At 41.0% G+C, this 17613-nt stretch overlaps 1 protein-coding gene across 1 annotated transcript; it reads left to right on the forward strand.

Moving 5' to 3' along the window:
- Positions 1–2055: 2055 nt before the first annotated feature.
- CALM1 (calmodulin 1 (phosphorylase kinase, delta)) lies at positions 2056–8586 on the forward strand (the record flags this gene model as incomplete). Its single annotated transcript, XM_009319442.1, is given in 5 exon segments — positions 2056–2098; positions 3014–3157; positions 5257–5363; positions 6855–6990; positions 7223–8586. Coding segments are annotated over 5 exon segments (459 nt in total), but the record flags the coding sequence as incomplete, so codon positions are not given.
- Positions 8587–17613: the final 9027 nt, after the last annotated feature.

Consider the following 17613-nt stretch of genomic DNA (forward strand, 5'->3'; position numbering starts at 1 on the left):
CAAGCCTCCGCCTCGCCTTCCGAAACGCGCCGCCGGTGGGCTCCGGGAGCAGCTCACATCATCCCCCGGCCATCGGGCGCTGCGGTGCCAGCCCGGACTCCTCCCAAAAGAGGGCGAAAGGAAGGGCTGGGGTTTTCCCGGCAGTTTTTCGCTTCCTACGAGAGCGGTGAAACAGTTGCAGGCTGACCTCTAATCGCATTTTGGCAATCTGGGTGTTCCTCGGCTCTGTCTCTCCATCTCCCCTTCCCGTCGGGGAAGGCTGACATCACCGGGACGGGATTTGATGACTTGGCTGGGTGGGGTGATGGCTCCAGCCCTGGGTACCTTTGTCCTGTAGCTAGGGCGAGCGGGCAGCAGTTGTGCCTGTTGCTCGGCAGGGTGAACCCCATGGCAGTTTAGGGTCGGGTTTCTTGCTTCTGGCATCGTGGTGTGTGCCAAGTTGGGGTTTTTTTTATTCAAAATCCGATTTTTAGAAACATCCAGTGAGCTCCGACTAATGGGGCAACGAGCCGGTGCTGTGGTTTGGAGGCTTTTGCTGAGGTGTGGCTCTGTTTCCTGTTCTGCAGGGCATTGAGTCTGTAATGTAAATTCCTTAGATAATCTTTAAGTAAAACCTCACACTTTCTGGAAAATCACAAAGAGAGTGAGGAAAGTCGAACTGGATTTTGAACACAAGTTTTCTGCTGTTATTAAAGAAGCTTTATTAAATTTGAACTGTCTTTATCTGTTAGCATTCCTACCCTCCCCCCCACCCCACTGTGTGTATGGGGAATTGTTTAATCGTTACATACAGACATTAAAACATTAAGAAAAAAACCCGACACCTATTTACAGGTGAAATCTGTGTATGTCGCTTAACACACAGCAGGCTTTCAACCCTGCCCTATTCCCCAGTGCAAGAGCTTAACAGATTGTATAGCCTGTTAATTCTCCATTGTATTTGTTGCGCTTTACTGCAGTTAAGTGGTTTTTATGCTTGAATAATGGTATTTTAGGACAAAAGGGTTGCAAGATGCCTGCTTTCTCTGACCTACAAAATTCTGTTCTATTAGTAAAGGCTGTCCAATATAATGAGTTTAAAAGGAGTTAGTACCTCATATTCTTCAGTATCTGTGACTAGGCATGTAAAAATTCAGGTGTTTTTTTTTTTAATTACTAGGAAAATGCATATTTTTCCATAAAGAACTGGTTAGCTCCTTTGAGTCCAAACAGCATCACAAAAAGCTCCGCTTTATCCACACGGAAGGGAGAGGCTTCTGGAAGGATGTGGTTAGCACAGTTAAACTCTGGGAAAGCCTGTTTAATTGCCCACTGAGCTGTATACCTTTAGATGCAGCAGTGGCCTCTTGATGTACAGAAGGTCATAAGCAGGCATTTTAAATCTTGCCACTTAAAATGATGTATAAAACAACCCACATTAAGGTGCTTCACACTGATAACTGCTTGGCTGAATGGAAAAATAATGTGATGCTTGAAAACTGGCATTTTCTTTGTCAGAGATAGCAAAAATCTCCATAATACCCACTAGTAATTCCTCCTAATATCACAGCACAGTCCTTTCTGTTAAGCTTACAGTAGGGTAATACTTGATGCAATGTGGTGGGGGAGGGTGGACTTCAGTAGTGTTAGATCACTAGGTGGCACGCTTGGCATTAGCCCACTGATGTCCAAATACCCCCACGCAGTATTAGGGTCACTGTACTGCTGGAAACAACATCTGATGTGATGTGAAACCCCAAACACATGTCATCAGGGATTTTGTGCCTCTCTGACCAATTGCAAGGAGCCTGCCCTGTATCCTTCACTTGACCAAATCAGATTCTCCAAGTCGAAGGGTGGCATGTCTGGTTCTTCATGTACAGTTCCAAAACAAGTTAGCTTATATGCTTTTGGAAACGGCTGCATGGTGTAGGTGAGTGGAATCTCCTTGCAGAGGCAAAATTCCAGGGATTGAAAGTGGCTTTGTAAAAGTAATGATAAATCACTACTGAAATCTAAATGAAGTGGTTTGTGGCTTGACATAGCTAGAGGTAAACAATATTCTAAAATGTTCTATTCTTCGTGTAGGCTGATCAGCTGACTGAAGAACAAATTGCTGGTAAGTGTCTTGATGAGAAATGATTATTTTTTTGTAAACTCCTTGTGACTGAAAGAAAATATATTATCTCAAACATAATGCAAAAAAACCTTTTTGACAATTTCAAATGTGTACTAACTTTTTAAAAAGCACTTACTTCAAAAAAACCCCGAACATTCTGGAAGATTACTGGTTCATTGCCTCTTAATTTAGACTGCTTGTTCCTTAGAATACAGATAATGATTTTTTTTTAGATTTTTCAGACTTGAGCCTAGTCCTTCTAGATTTTTTGCAAACAGAAATAATTCCTAGACTCAGGTGAACTTCTTGGAGTAAAAGCACACCTAGGTACTCTTTTCTTCTTAATAAAGTGAAGATAAACTTGAACTGAAATGGCAACAAATAAACCTAAAATGGATTTATTAGACATTAATATAAGCCAATGTCTTTTAAATAACTTCTAACGGAGTGTCTGTAATTTAGACTGGTTAGGAGAAGGAGCATTATTTGACCTTCTGGAGACCAGTCACCCACTTGTGGCTGATATCAATTCTTACTGTCTGCTGCCTTAAAAATAAGTGGTAAATGACAACACTTGTTGTTCCTGTAAGTCTGTTAATGGTGAAGGGAACCCCGTGTGTCCCTTCACTTATCCCAAGCAGCTACTGTTTATGGTGCAACTGTGCTGCAAGCAAGATGATGTTGAAATGCATTATATGCAGTTAATAGCCAAGTTTGAATATACTATGCAAATTATGTGTTGATACTGCAAGTAATTTTTTTATTAATATTTGAGTGTTAATTCTCTGAATACATGGACAGTTAGATAAAACATTTCTTAAATTGTACCAGGCATTGTCAGTGGAGTGCATTTGTAGTATGCAGTTTTCTCATGCTGGTGATGTTACTAAACACTGGGACTGTTTCTGCCTCTAGAATTCAAGGAAGCCTTTTCCCTATTTGACAAAGATGGTGATGGTACTATCACAACAAAAGAACTGGGAACTGTCATGAGGTCATTGGGTCAAAATCCAACAGAAGCAGAATTGCAGGATATGATCAACGAGGTAGATGCTGATGGTAAGTGTTGGAAAGGTAGTTATTAGCGCTGTGATCATCTTAAGTACGTATGACCTCCTCACCTGGGCTTGGACTGCATAGAGAAGATTCTGTGATGTTGATCTCTTGAAGCAGTTTCAAAATACTTGATTGAATCTAAACTCAGTGGGGTGTTGATTTTTTGATTGCTCACTTGCTTTGACTCTCTGCACAGCAGTCAAAGGTGCTAGCAGTATTACTGAGAACCTAAAAAAGGGGATGGGCAGAGACAAAGTTATGCTGCTTGTCTTTAATATTTTATGGGTCACAGGCTTCCTATTGCTATCTTACTTGCCCTGACCTGCTGTTAACTTGCGTTTCCACCAAGCTTTTCTATACATGTTTTGTCAGGTCATGTTGGTCTTAACAGCTGTACTAATGTCTGTGGTTTTGTCTAAGGCCAAAAGTGTGGTAGGAGTGGAATAGTGCTAAACTTCCAAGAATTGAAAACACAACAGGGAGAGACTGTGTAGTCTAATCTAGCATATTAGATCCCTAATAGGTAGGGGGGAGGGATGGGAAGCAAAAGCAGAAAAACCTTCCTGTATCAAGTCTTTCAGAATTATTTTAAATGGATGCCAGAAAGGGTAACTGCACATTCTGTTTCTGAGACTTCAGACAGGCCAGCAGTTATAAAAAGGAAGAATGCTTTCCTCTGCTCAGTGATGTCAAGGCTTTGATCTTGTATGTTGGTTGTGATAGTGATTTTTCTCTAATATTTCTGTAAAAGAAGAGTGAAAGTATATTGGCAAGAGTATAGATTTATCTGATTATCAGACTACATTAATTACAACTACTTTCCTAAGTTGACTGTAATTGCTAACTCTTGGATGCAGATACTGAAAAACTTTAGGGTTTGCAGTGCTATGTAGAGTTTGTGTATAGTGGCTTCTCTAGGCTGCAGTCCACAATGCTGCCCTGGTAGATTAAAAGGAGGCTGAGGGCTTCAGATAAGTGTGCCTGCCCATCTGTTTAAACTTGTTTTATGGCAGAATGCTTTGCTATTATTCTACGTGTTCACTGAGGATTTTTCAAAGCTGAGTACAAGACCTGTGTTCAGATTTAGCTGGTAGATAAAGCTGGTCATGATGATAGATAGTTGTGTATGTCTCAATCTGGAATCCCTAACCTGCAAAGGTTTTCTTAAACTGCATTTATTTACCTTCTTTGCTATACTTACGCAATGAGTTTCTATGTTTCCCTCAAGCAATGGGTAGATCATAGTTGCACAGTGAACTATTTAATGTGGGGTTTTTGGCATATAGGGCTGAATCCTGACTATACAAATCTAGTTTCTGCTGTTACAAAGAACTTGTTTCTTCACCATATCACTTTTCTCATCGCTTTGAGCAGCCTGGAGTTTGAATCCTTACTTTGAATGAAGAACTTAATCTTAGGGGTGAGGCCTGGATGTTACCAGGGATTTTCAGTTTTGCAGTGAAATACCTACAAGAACACCTACTGCTAAGCTTATCAGAAATACCAAATAATGGCAGCTTTTCTCACGTCACTGGAATTTGCAGATCCTTGCTGCCCCTTAAAATGGTGCATTACTTTTGTGGTGTACAACGTATGTTGATAAGGAAGTTGATTTTTAAAAAGGAACCAGTATTTATGAGCAGCTTAGTGAAGTGTGATTGTTCTCAAATTTCAGATATCCTGGATTTGTAGTGCCAGCTTTAAAATACATTCCCTTCTGGAATATCCCACAGCAATTGGGAGATTCTAAAGAAACTAAATGATTCATTTTGGGGAATAATTTGAAGTAAAGATAAGTCTTACTATTGGTTAACCTTGGAGCATCAGACCGACATTTTACTTGCAGCTTGGGTGGCAAATGGTATGGTTTGACCTGGAGAAAAGGCAACAGTTGATTTCATTGTGCTGAAACACAGCAGTGGCTACTGCACATTGTAATAGCAAAAAGGCAGTGGTAGCTATTGAGGGAGAAGATCCAGTTCTTCTATAAGAATGGTTACGGAGGATCTGTCAATCTTGTTCCTGGCTAAATTAAATGCCAGATTTTTTTTTATAAACAAAAGCATGGAAGTTTTAATTTTTGGAAGTTTCTTTTCATTAAGGCAATGGCACTATCGACTTTCCTGAATTTTTAACCATGATGGCCAGAAAAATGAAGGACACAGACAGCGAGGAAGAAATCCGTGAGGCATTCCGAGTCTTTGACAAGGTATTAATAAAAGTAGAAATATTCTTTAGAAGCAGTAATGATGTCCATTTTTTCCTCAGTGTTTTCTCTCTTCTTGTCTAGAAGGAAAAAAAGTCCGCTAGTAGAAGCAGAGGAATTGGAAACAGAGCAGGGACTGTCCTGGAGACAGAACCAGGACTGTTGCAGGCTGGTTCTACCGGCTTTACACAGCAGGTCTAAGCTTTAGGCTCCTCTATGAGGAAAACCTTCTGGCCTTTCCTTAGGAGCAGAGATGAGCAGAACTTGATGCTTGGGGGGGTGGGGTGGGGTTTTTCTGTACCTTCTGACTTTGGGGAAATGGGGAAATTTTGCATGGATGCACAAGGTTTTACACTTTATGGAAGCTTTTGAAACTAAGATGATGTCGTCAGTATTTAGAGGGACATGAAGTATTGCATGTTCTATTTTCAAGATGTGGACTTTGAGGTTGCTTTCAGGAAAGCTTAAGAGCTCAGCTCCCCTCCATCTTCTTTAAGGATACCTAAGCATACATGATGAAGTTCAATTATTTCTAGAACAGGGGTTCCCCTCTTTGGATTGCTTAGATATGACAGATGTTACAAGAAAATTGTGTTGAGCAATGGCTGGTGCAGCTGCTAAGCTGATGCACACATGTGTGGAAGGAGGCCTTACTATTTCTCCTTTTTATGGAAAAAAGTGGCAGTCTCTAGTACTTTGCTGGAAAATGTGCTAGAGGAAACATTCGATTGGTTAGTACTTCATCTACTCTGTAGGGTTATTTCTGCAGACTAGATTTGTGTTTTAAAGCCACTGAGGTAGCTTATCTACTGGTGATGGCCATATGAACTCCTGCTCTAAGCTAGTGTATTCCTCCTGTAGATGGAAGAGGACAGTTTCTGAAATGGCTAGGGATGAGCTCTAGGTTTGGATATTACTAATGGGAACACTGACTTAGAAGTGTCATTCTCTCTTTTTTTTTTTTTGCCATGAAGCTTTTCACAACTCCTTATGAGTAGAATTTAAATGCTTTCTTTGAAGGTTTGTTCTATATCATCTTATCCAAGAAGCCTAACCTAGCCACCTGCAGTCTGGTTATAGAGGTAGCATTACACAGAAGAGAAAGCTGACTTTATTCTAGCTGGTGGGGAAGTGGGTCTCTTTTTTTTTTGCCTTGCTTAAGCAGCAGAGACTAAACAAAAACCACTTTGTTTCTGGGTTTATTTTTGAAAGCTCTTTAAAAGCATTAAAAATACCTTATCACAGCTACAAATCAGGCATGCAGTTATTCTTACAGTACAATAATTGTATAGGAGGATATGGTGGCTTGCATGCTTCGTAAGGCAATGGGACTATTACATACTGTAGGGTTATACAGTGTGCCAGGTCTGTATATCTGTCCCAAGTGCCGTAAGGCTAGTTCAGAAGCAGTTGCTGGAAACCTAGAGGTAGTTCCAGAGGTAATCAGTGTCAGGAGTGTTGATCATGATCTTGTGCAACTCTTTTTCCTCACAGGATGGCAATGGCTATATCAGTGCAGCAGAACTACGTCACGTTATGACAAACTTAGGAGAAAAGCTAACAGATGAAGAAGTAGATGAAATGATCAGAGAAGCAGACATTGATGGGGATGGGCAAGTCAACTATGAAGGTAAAAAGATGCTTGTCTTGACTCAAAACTGTTATTCAGATTGAATGAAAGCCTGTTGCATAGGGCATTAATTTCTAGCACTTGAGACACCAATTTATTCCTGTTGTCCACTTCTGTGGACAAAAACTTAGATGCAGTGAAAGGGGCTTTTTTTATGCCAAGTGTGTTTAAGAGACTTATCAGTTGAAGTACTCTGGAGACAGTAAATCATGGTGACTTTTTATCTTTTCAGAATTCGTACAGATGATGACTGCAAAGTGAAGAGACCTCCTTTACACCTTTTTTCCTCTAGAAGAATCAAATTGAATCTTTTACTTACCTCTTGCAAAAAAAATGTTCATTTATTCATTCTGTTTCTGTATAGCAAAACTGAATGTCAAAATACCTTCTGTCCACAAACTGCATGTAATGGTTGGTGGTCCTGTCCCCAAAAGATAAAGTTAAACATCAGTTTTACAATATAAATAATTGTACTACCTTGAAAATAAAAAAAAGGAAGCACTTAGTGAACTAAGAAGTTCCATTTGCTAATGACTATTACACTGTTTGGGCTGGCCAGTTTTTCATGCATGCAGCTTGACAATTGAGCACAGTCAGACATTTGTATTAAAAGGAAAAAAAAACAACCTAAAAGATCCACTCTTTTGTTCAACAGTGGATTCTAGTTCAATTTGTAGTATAAATTGTCATAGCTGGTTTACTTTAAAATTGGTTTATACCTCAGGATGGTATGCAGCAAAATGGTTGAAGGATGCAAAACTTAGAGAAAATGCCCTAAAGGTTGAATGGTTCTCCTGTACGTAGCAGTGTGCTCCAAAAATACGATGATCATAACTATGGATGGCATGTCTGTGTTAAAATACTGGTTTAACATTGTCTGCATTGCACTATAGTGAAACGGGTGTCGGGCTGTTACCGTTCACGAAATTTTTAAAAGAAACCTTCACCAAGGGAGCATCTTTGGACTCTCATATTTTTAAAACCTTCTGTACCATGACTTGGAGCTGGCGGAGTAGCCTGTGGACTTCAGCACAACTATCAACATCGCTGTTCAAGATACTACAATTTATGTCCATTCCAAGTTGTAAATGCTAGTCTTTTTTTCCAATAAAAGACCATTAACTTAAAGGTGGTGTTAAATGCTTTGTAAAGCTAAAATATATATATAATTGAGATAATAAACCAAAAAAGCAGTAGGAGGGAAGTGTTTCTATGAATGACTTGCTGCTAAATTATAATGCACATGTATGCAATAAGTTATCCCCTATCTTTTCAAGATGGCAAGAACTGACCTCCTGTAACCCAAGACCTTTGCTATAAATAAATGAACTTGTGCTTGCCTTTCATATTACGACAATGTTAATTTAGTTGGTCTCAGTCGTGTAATGCTGACTCGTCAACTATCAGCACAGAAGTAACACCTCATTTCACTAAAGTGGAGAGCTCTGAGCATGCATGTCAATACTGGGGAAACGTATAGGTTGCTTATGTTTTGGACAGGTTATAGAAACTAGTTGGAGAATTCAAACAGCATGGACTTCATAGATATCTATGATTCTCAAACATGCCAAAAATGCATTTCTCTACCCACAGAAAGAAAACAAAAGGACGTTTACTTTACAATATGTAAAAAACCCAAAAAACCTGAACAAACCAACAAAAAAAGCCACAACACCTAAGCCTTTTTGGAAAGTGGGGCTATTATGTCTTGACTATCTTCTCAAACACTTGCATGAATTCTGTGGGGTGGAGAGGAGGACTAGGGTTAGTTTAAAAAACATCTTGTTACTTCTGCTTTGCATGCACTAGCAGTGCTTAGTCATTCCAGGTCTCTGAGTAAGTGTTCTCTGATCTTCAGCTTCCCCATGAATGAGTGGCAAAGCAGCCAGCGTCCACTCTTCTTTGTTTGAAAGAAGAATGCCTTTTTTTTTTTTGTTTTGTTAAATAGCAGAGCCTCCATCTAGAAGGCTTTTATGCTTGGGAGGGAGGGACTACAGCTTAATTACTTGACTGTAAGTTTATGTCCAAACGTAACTGGAGTTGCAAACCTTAATTGCTTAATTGCCTTTGGTTTTGGAGAGTACTGATACTCTCTTGAAAGAGATGCAAGTCTCCATTCATCCTGTCTAACTGAGGTGCCTGTGTTAACTTGGTTGCTTGAAATGCAGCTTTGCTCAGTGGGGGTCAAGAGATGCCTCCAGAAGGCAATTGAGACTATCTGCCTTCAGTGATTTCTTTTTTTTTTTTTTTTCCTGGGGGTGGGGGGATGGGGGAGTTCTGGGTGACTGGGGACCCAGACACCTTAACCAAGTGCCTAAAAGTTAGATGGGCTGAATGTAGGCAATTGTTTAGATCTCTAGTTGTTGCAGAGGCTTTTTGCTATGGCTGTATATGCTGTTAGCAAACCGGCCATGATGATGGGAATGTCTGACTACCGTTTGAAAGTAGAGTCTTGCACGGCAGCTGCAAACTGCTGCTTTGGTAGTGCTTGAGAAAGGCTGCGCTGATTCTGTAGACCAGCTTTTAAAGAGAACGTACTCAAGAGACAGGCAAGGTAGGAGCAATGGTTGCTGCTCTGAACTAATTACTTCTTCTGCCTGAGTGTGCAGAGAGATCTTGTCTAGTAGGTAAATGCTTCTTACCATCTATCTGTCATTCACTCACGGTTGGTAGGGTAGTTCATTTAAGAACAGCTGCTTTTAGCTTATTCAGTGTGCTCTGTGCTTGCTAGCAAAGAGACCTCATTCCTGCAAGAGGTTCTTGGCTTGATTAGAAATTGTCTGGCAGTGTGCAGTGTTGGTATGCCCTGTAACTGAATCTGCCTGGAGGTATCTAATTATTAACTGACTTCAGTACCACATCAACCTCGAGTAAATGTGTCCTGTGTACAGGATTTTAGCTCTGTTCCCTTCTGCATAGTGAATATCTAGAGAAATGAAATGGTGTCATCAAGGACTTTTTTTTTTAATTTTATTTTTTTTCTGTGAGTGTGTGTGTGTGTGGCTTTGGCTTTTTCCAAATGTGAAAGTGTGGGCTGGATACACTTGGTGCATGGCTTAGAAACATGGGACTGGAAAGAACTTCCTGGGTCATCAGATCCAGTCCCCTGCTATTGCAGGCAACCGTGTCATATAATCCTTTTAATAAACTGATCAAGCTTAACCACCTGCTTGTAAGTGGCTTGTTTTCATGGAAGTTCTGTAACTCATGTTGCTCTCAACTGATGCAAGTAATACATGAAATATGAAGTTAATCAAAAGGTCCTCCAGCTTAGCTTTAGGTTTATCATTACACTTATTTAACTGACTTTCTCAAACCTGTTATTATTTGCACAACACTCAGGAAAGTGTTGAATCTTTACACCCCCTTGCTATGAATAAGAGTTGGTGTGCTTGCTTTTTTTTTTTAATGGAAAAGATGGATGCCTGGCTTGTTGAAATTTGTTAGATATGTTAATTGTCAAGGCAAGAAACAATTGAGTTACTTGTATTTGATACATAAATTTAAGGCTAGAGTATACATAACCATTTTTAAAATACATCAACTTGCAGTGTAGTTTTATATTTAATACTGAAATTGTACTGCTAAAGTTTAAACTGCTGTTAATCATATTCCTCTTCTGATCATAATGAAAAAATAAAGGGTAAGAAAATGCTTGACATAGATTATTCATTATCATGCTTATTTTATTAATAATTCAGGTGCTGAAATGTCTCCAGGTATGGGGCATTTGTTTTGTTTGCTGGGGTGGGTGGGGCGAGGGGGGGGGTTACTGATGTGGTAGAAGACTCTTATCCCCCAACCGTTTGTCACACTTGTGCAGCTTCAGAAACACAGATGCTATCAAAAACTGATCAAGAAATTACCCTACACCTTATCGATGCATTAAATGCACGTGTGGGTGTGGGTCTGATCTGTGGGCAGTGTACAGTGCTGCAGCTGCCAGCCCCTGCGCCCTGCCCAGGTGAGTGGGGAGGGGGGCGAGGCTGTATCTTGGTCCCTATATTGCGGTACGCGTGTGATGTGAATGCAGATCCTTGTTCCCAGGTGACACCATCCTAAACTAAAAGCACAGTCTTGGGGTTTAGAAATAACAGAGTTAATACAGCTTGCTTTTCCCCTACCATGAAACTAACTGGAACGCTTGTCTTACTGCAATCCAATTAGGTTTGTTGTTTGGGTTTTGGGGTTTTTTTTGGTGGGTTTTTTGTTGTTTGTTTTTTTTTTAATTAATGACTAAGTGAAATCTGACAGAAAGGACTGTGGCAGGACCACGGCATATCTTCTGACCACAGACATCTAGCCATCAAGTGAAGATAGGCGATGAAGGCTGATGCCATGTTTCTCCTGACTGACATTTAGGAAAGGAAATGGTATACTAGCAAATAGAGCAGGTGGACCTTTGAAATTAGTAAGACAAGCACATATAAAGTTGTGTGGGGATTTTTACGTAACAGCATTGCAATTCCAAAATATTAAAGAGGGTTTTTTTAAAAATCCAAATACAAGATTTTGAAGTAATGAATTAGATGATGAATTGTGTATAGATCTGGAGTTCTAAAGATTCCTGATGTTATTTGCTATAGAAAATTTGTATGAAGGCCCAAGTACTTAAAGGATTTTATATTTTCTAAGAACTATCAGTGAGTATCCTAGGGAAGCATTCAGAGGATATTTGTAATAGTTGATAATTCGAGTTTGATATTAATAAATCTGGTTTCGAACTGAAGTGGCCAAATATCCAATAAATGGCAGAGCTGCTGATGAGGTAGACTCTAAGAGAATCTCTTACAGTCCCATGGATGATTAAGCACAGCTGGTATCTAGCAGTAAATGAGTGCTTGTGTTGCTCTCCGCCCTACTGGTGACGGTAACCAGGAGCAGAGTAGAGCAGACCAGCCTGTCGTGCTCTCCTCCCTGTAGTGCTGACAAGGACCCTCTTCTCACTTCCCTGTGCAGTGCTTTGCTCTGCAGAGGCAAGAGCATGCTTCAGAGCACAGCACAGCACTTTTGGCCATCAAACTACTGAACTCCAGGAGAAAAAAAAAAAAACTTGATATAAAAAAGGGAGCGTATTGTAGCAGGGGGTTAAATTTCTCCCAGATCCCTGTGGAGTCTGAAATGCTCAGTGACACCAGTGCTGTATTGCGATGTTACAGAAACAAAGTTGAGCAGCAGGTCTCCCAGCATTGCCACCAGAGACGCTAATAAAGAGGTTGCAAGTTGCCCTTTCCAGCATCCCTGTAGGTGTTGGACAAAGCTGGCTCTAGCGGGCAACGAGTACCACAGCTTGATATGTGGTGACTTCTTGTTCTGATCTTCCATAGAAGCTTCATTGACTGGGAAATCTTGTACAGATCTCTGAAGAGCCACTTTCATTTCAGTTGCCTCAGAAGTCAGCATCTGCAGAAATACTGAAAGAATTCATGGTGCAGCCTTTTCCTGGCAAAACCATCTCCTAAGATAATTAGTGGTTGAAGTACAGTATGAAAACTGGGCTAATCACCTAAAAATGAATCAAAATGTTTTCTGTATTTTTTTTATTATTTCTAGATCTCTTAAATATGATGTATTTGAAAAACAGATTCTTGAACAAAAGTCCAACTTGCCCTACCAGTTGCAGCATTTAAAATGAACACAATATTTGAATAGGAACCAACTGGATCAACTGAGAAATCCGTAAAAAGGCATTAAATAGCATTCCCCATTTTACTAGTTTGCAGTGGGGTTGGCAATAACAATGCTGACAGTGTAGTAAGTATTCTGAAAAAGGATATGGTGAAAGAAATGGATAGAGTGAGAGCAAAAAGAATACCTGAGCATGGGACTGCTTTGTAGCCTTGTCTCACAGAGTATTTGTTGCCCATAAAGCTATAAATATTTGATTGTGAGCTCCATGGGCATTAATTTTTTCTAGCAGTGGTGCTGTCACTCAGTTTGCCTCCTTTTCCTAACCCGCCCCCCAAAGCCCCCTGATGCTAAGTCTACATATACCTGGAAACACACAACATGGAAAAGTTAGTTGTAAGCCTGCTGCGGTTCAGAACTTTCCAAACGTGCTCTGCTTATTCTGAGCTTTCTTTACAAATACATTAAAAAGAATAATCTCCTCCAGACATGCTGGTAGGAGACAAAATAAAACCATGATTTCAGATAGGTATTTACTGAATCTCTTTTGTTAAGTAAAATATTTTAACGCAGAGTATTTAGCTCCCTACGAATCTGCGTGAAACGTCATCAAAACTAGTTTCTCAAGGATTTTGACATAAAATTTGATGGATATTTTCTAATAACTTATTTGTTTCTTTAGATATTAATAAAGTAAAAATTCCTACACACATACACCAGATGCCCTGACAATTAATCAGTATGCATGATGCTGTCCACCCTACGTAGCTGAATTGAAGACAAATAGGTTTAATCGGTAAATCAAGTCAATAAATAAAACATCTTTTCACTACCAAAGAAGATACTTTGCTCTACAGCACGGTTACAAAAGCATAGCCAAAGTGTGAAAATTGCCTTGCTGATTTATTTTCCATCAAATTATTTTGTAGAGGAAGGTGATTTCTTCACTAGCTCAGGTTGTTATTCTTTTCTATGTTAAACACTTGCACACATGGAAAATATTATGGCAAAAGAATGGTCTTAGGGCTACAAAACTAAGCACTCAAAATTTAAAAAATACCCAATTAAGGTTATCCATGAAACTCCAGTTTGGCCTATTGCAAATGTGATTGCAAAGCATTATGACGCTGTCTTGTCTCATACTGTACTGCCCACAGCATCTTTGCATCAGTGTATTAAATATTGAAGTGCAACTTTCTTTTTGAATGCATTATTCCATACCCTAGTCACTACCCACTATCCAGCTCTTGTTCCAGAGACACGTTTACTAGTTCCTTCAATTTTTCCTACGGCACTTAAGTATCTGAGTGTTTCACAAATACTGCTGTCTTTTTAGGACACATGGTGAAGTAAGGACATGCTTTATCCTCATCGAACAGAAGGAGCTGAGGTGCAGCCACTGAAGTCCAAAGCAGTATTTCTGAGAGCTCAATCTGAGACATTTTCATTTGTCAGAATCATAATCATGCCTTACGTGTGGTACAAACAGACCTCATTGGTAACAGTGTCCTTCATGTCTGAAAATCAGTCTAAGCCTCTGGGTCAGGCAGTTGTTGACCGACATGCTTAGAGGAAGCAACCGCCTGTAGACAGCTGAGTCCGAGTGGTCGACCCACCCCACGCAAGGACTCCATGCAGAGACCACGAGCGCTTGTTTTCCAGGGCAGCAATAGCCTGCCTCGACCAGCAGGTCAGCTTTTCTCTTCTTCCAGCCCCTATATCACTCACTAAGCATTGCCTAATTTCTGCAACACAAGAAAAGAGATCAGCTACGCAGAATTTCTTTCATTGCACCATGCTGATTCATGCCCAGTGCAGCTCCCCTTGTGCCAGGGAGAGAAAGAGCTGAAATAAACAGAGTGATTTCATGCTAGGACCACAAAATAGGGGGGTGGAAGGGAAGTAGGGGAATAAAAGTGGCAAAGAAACTCACTTCTGGCACTTCCTAACTGTGAGGCTTAACTTTGTGCTTTCGCTGATGTTTCAATCCTGTAATTTACTACTGCGAGAGTTCTGCGAAAGCAGAACTACACTCCCAGCGCAGGAAACTCCGTCGTGTGGCATCATGGTGACACCCCCGTGAGTCATCATCCGAGCCGCTGCCTTTGGGTTCAGCAAAGACCATGACCTCTCGAGGTAACAGAGGGACGGCAAGCAAAGCTCTTCCGCTTCCTCAGCCAACCCAAAACAGAGAGGGAGCGCTTTGCCCACGAGTTTGCAGAGGAAAGGTGGATTCGGGGACTGTGGGAGCAGCTCAGGGCTCTGCAGGAGGCTGTGCATTAATGGTCCTAGCCTCTTCCACCCATCCACTCTAACCATGACCCCATACTTCCTGTCCTCTGCCTGTCCTGTCTCCTCCCTTCCTCTCCGTTTTATTCTCTACCCTTATCAGGCCCAGCTTGTGCCTCTCAGACTTTTCTAGGTTTCCTTGTCCCATGGTCCTTGACCCTTTTTCATCTTCTCCGCTGTCGTGGGTTAACCCTGGTGGGCAGCTCAGCCCCACCAGCCACTCGCTCACTCCCCTCCCTGGTGGCATAGGGAGAGAATCGGAAGGGTAAAAGTGCAAAAACTCGTGCATTGAGATAAAGGCAGTTTAATCAGGAAAGTAAAAGCCACACGCACAAGCAAAGCAAAATCTGGAATTCATTCACCACTCCTCATTGGCAGGCATGTGTTCAGCCATCCCCAGGACAGCAGGGCTCCATCACACACAATGGTTATTTGGGAAGACAAACGCCATAATTCTGAACGTCCCCCCTTCCCTCTTCTTCCCCCAGCTTTATATGCTGAACATGATGTCATATGGTAGGGAATATCCCTTTGGTCAGTTGGGGTCAGCTGTGCCAGCTGTGTCCGCTCCCAACTTCTTGTGCACCCCCCGCCTGCTCGCTGGTGGGGTGGGGTGAGGAGGAGAAAAGGCCTTGACTCTGTGTCAGCACCGCTCAGCAGTAACTACAACATTGCTGTGTTACCAACACAAATCCAAAACCCAGCACCATACTAGCTACTATGAAGAAAATGAACTCTCCCGGCCCAAACCAGTACATCAGCCCATCTATTTCTCTCTCTGATCAGGGCTGCCAATGACACATCTTCTTCCAGATCTTCATTCCCACAGGCACCCACCAACTTTTTGTCCTAACCTGATGATTTCTCACCAAGCAACTTTCTCCTCTGTGTTGCCTAAGACAGGGCGATCACTCAAGTCAGGGCACAGAAGAAAGTCTTCCTGTGCTCTGCTCAGGCCTCAGGTTGTAGACATGGATCTGAGGCTCACTTGGCTTGTAGCAGCAGAGAGCTGTGGTTGCAAAAAAAAGATGCAGAGCAGGTTGCCCCGAGCTTCAAGCTCGGGGGTACCTGGTCTGGGGGGAGGTAAGCTATTGGAAGTCTACCTTGGCCATGAGTGTAGCTGTGAGGGTGCACTGCGCTGCCTCACCACCTTCCTGAAATGCTGCTTTCATCTCAGAAGAGTACTTTGAAAACGTGAAGTGCACCACTCTCTCCCATATATATACACGCATATCTTCTTTCATTCAAGAAGAGCTTTGCTGTCCACTTCTCCTGAGCAGAATCATATTACATGTAAGCTTAAGCAGTCACTTCAGCCACCACTGACATTCAGCCATCTTGAGTCTAAAATGTGGTAGATTTTTAAGGGATCGTCTCTGCACACGGGTTGTTCTCAGCAGAGATCAATGCATCAAGTTTTGAACTTGGGGCCGTAATGTGGTGCAGGATGTGTGTAAGTCTGAGACAGCGAGGAAAGAGGGACCAGGGACAGACTCCCTGATACACTGGGATCCCTCCCAGCCTTCTTCTACCAACTCTTCTCTCCCTCTCTCTTCCCTTCTAACCTAATCTCCATCTCTTCTTAGGCTTCATGAGCCACAATTTGCCTATTCTACAAAGAGCACCTCACTGAACTTAATTCTGTTGATAGGCAGCTTTAGATTAGGAGATCAGTTACTATTTGCTGAACTACTGCAGGAGTACCCACACACAAAAAGTACAAGTAGGAAGCTCTCGATTGCAGAAGTATGCCTGCAGAAAAAGTCACATAAAGTTTGATTGCACTGATATTAAATTATTATGGTAGTTTGAAGTTTTATGAAGCAATAGTTATAATAATGCCATTTTAGTACTCTGTACTTAGACACATTAGACCTGCTTCCATACAGTAGGTAGTTACTATCTGGGGAAAAATAACCTTCCTTCTCTGATGTGGCAAAAAACTTCTTCATGTCAAAGCTATTGCCATTAGTGAATATGTATAAATGAAAAAGTAAAATCTAATAAAATATATATAGCTAGGTACTTTTTTTCACACTTTTGCAGTACATGGCTTACTGTGAAATAATGCAATGTAGTTTAGTGCTTCTCGTTTTAACAGGATAGGGAAGAATTCAGATTCTTATTCATGATTAATGTCCATCACATGCAAGTGACTTCACATTGCCAGTCAAATGATGATATTACTTCAAGGATGAAGTATGAAGCTAATTTGTTTGCGGATTGTTAATTACTAAAGCAACACTGAATCTCACATGCAGCTTTAGTTCCTTAGCTGTTACCCAGAGGTTATAGAATCTACTTGTATGGCAACATAGGTATTTTTATGGATTTACAGCTTGTAAGGCATTGCCTTGACCAAATGCCAGATTAAGTTAATTTGAGCAGTTAATACAATAGCAATTGGAGTAGGCATTAAGGTCACGTGGCTGAATTGGTGAGAAAACTGAACCATTCTTTTAGGGCTATTGCTGGCTGCACACTGTTGTCTGCTAGTTTTGGAATTTATTTCATCTCTTCAGTCTTACTCTATTGGATTGGCAAAGTCTTTTTACATGCAGATTTTCTAATGAATTGAGCATACTTCCTTCTCAGTGAATAGGTTGCTGTTAAATATTTCAGGCTGGGATTTGACCCATTTTGGAAATTTATCACCTTACAGCAAATTTTATCCCAATTTTATGTTTCAACGCGTGGAAACTCCAT

The sequence above is a fragment of the Pygoscelis adeliae genome, unplaced genomic scaffold (assembly GCF_000699105.1).
Source record: "Pygoscelis adeliae isolate BGI_AS28 unplaced genomic scaffold, ASM69910v1 Scaffold71, whole genome shotgun sequence".
NCBI classification, from domain to species: domain Eukaryota; kingdom Metazoa; phylum Chordata; class Aves; order Sphenisciformes; family Spheniscidae; genus Pygoscelis; species Pygoscelis adeliae.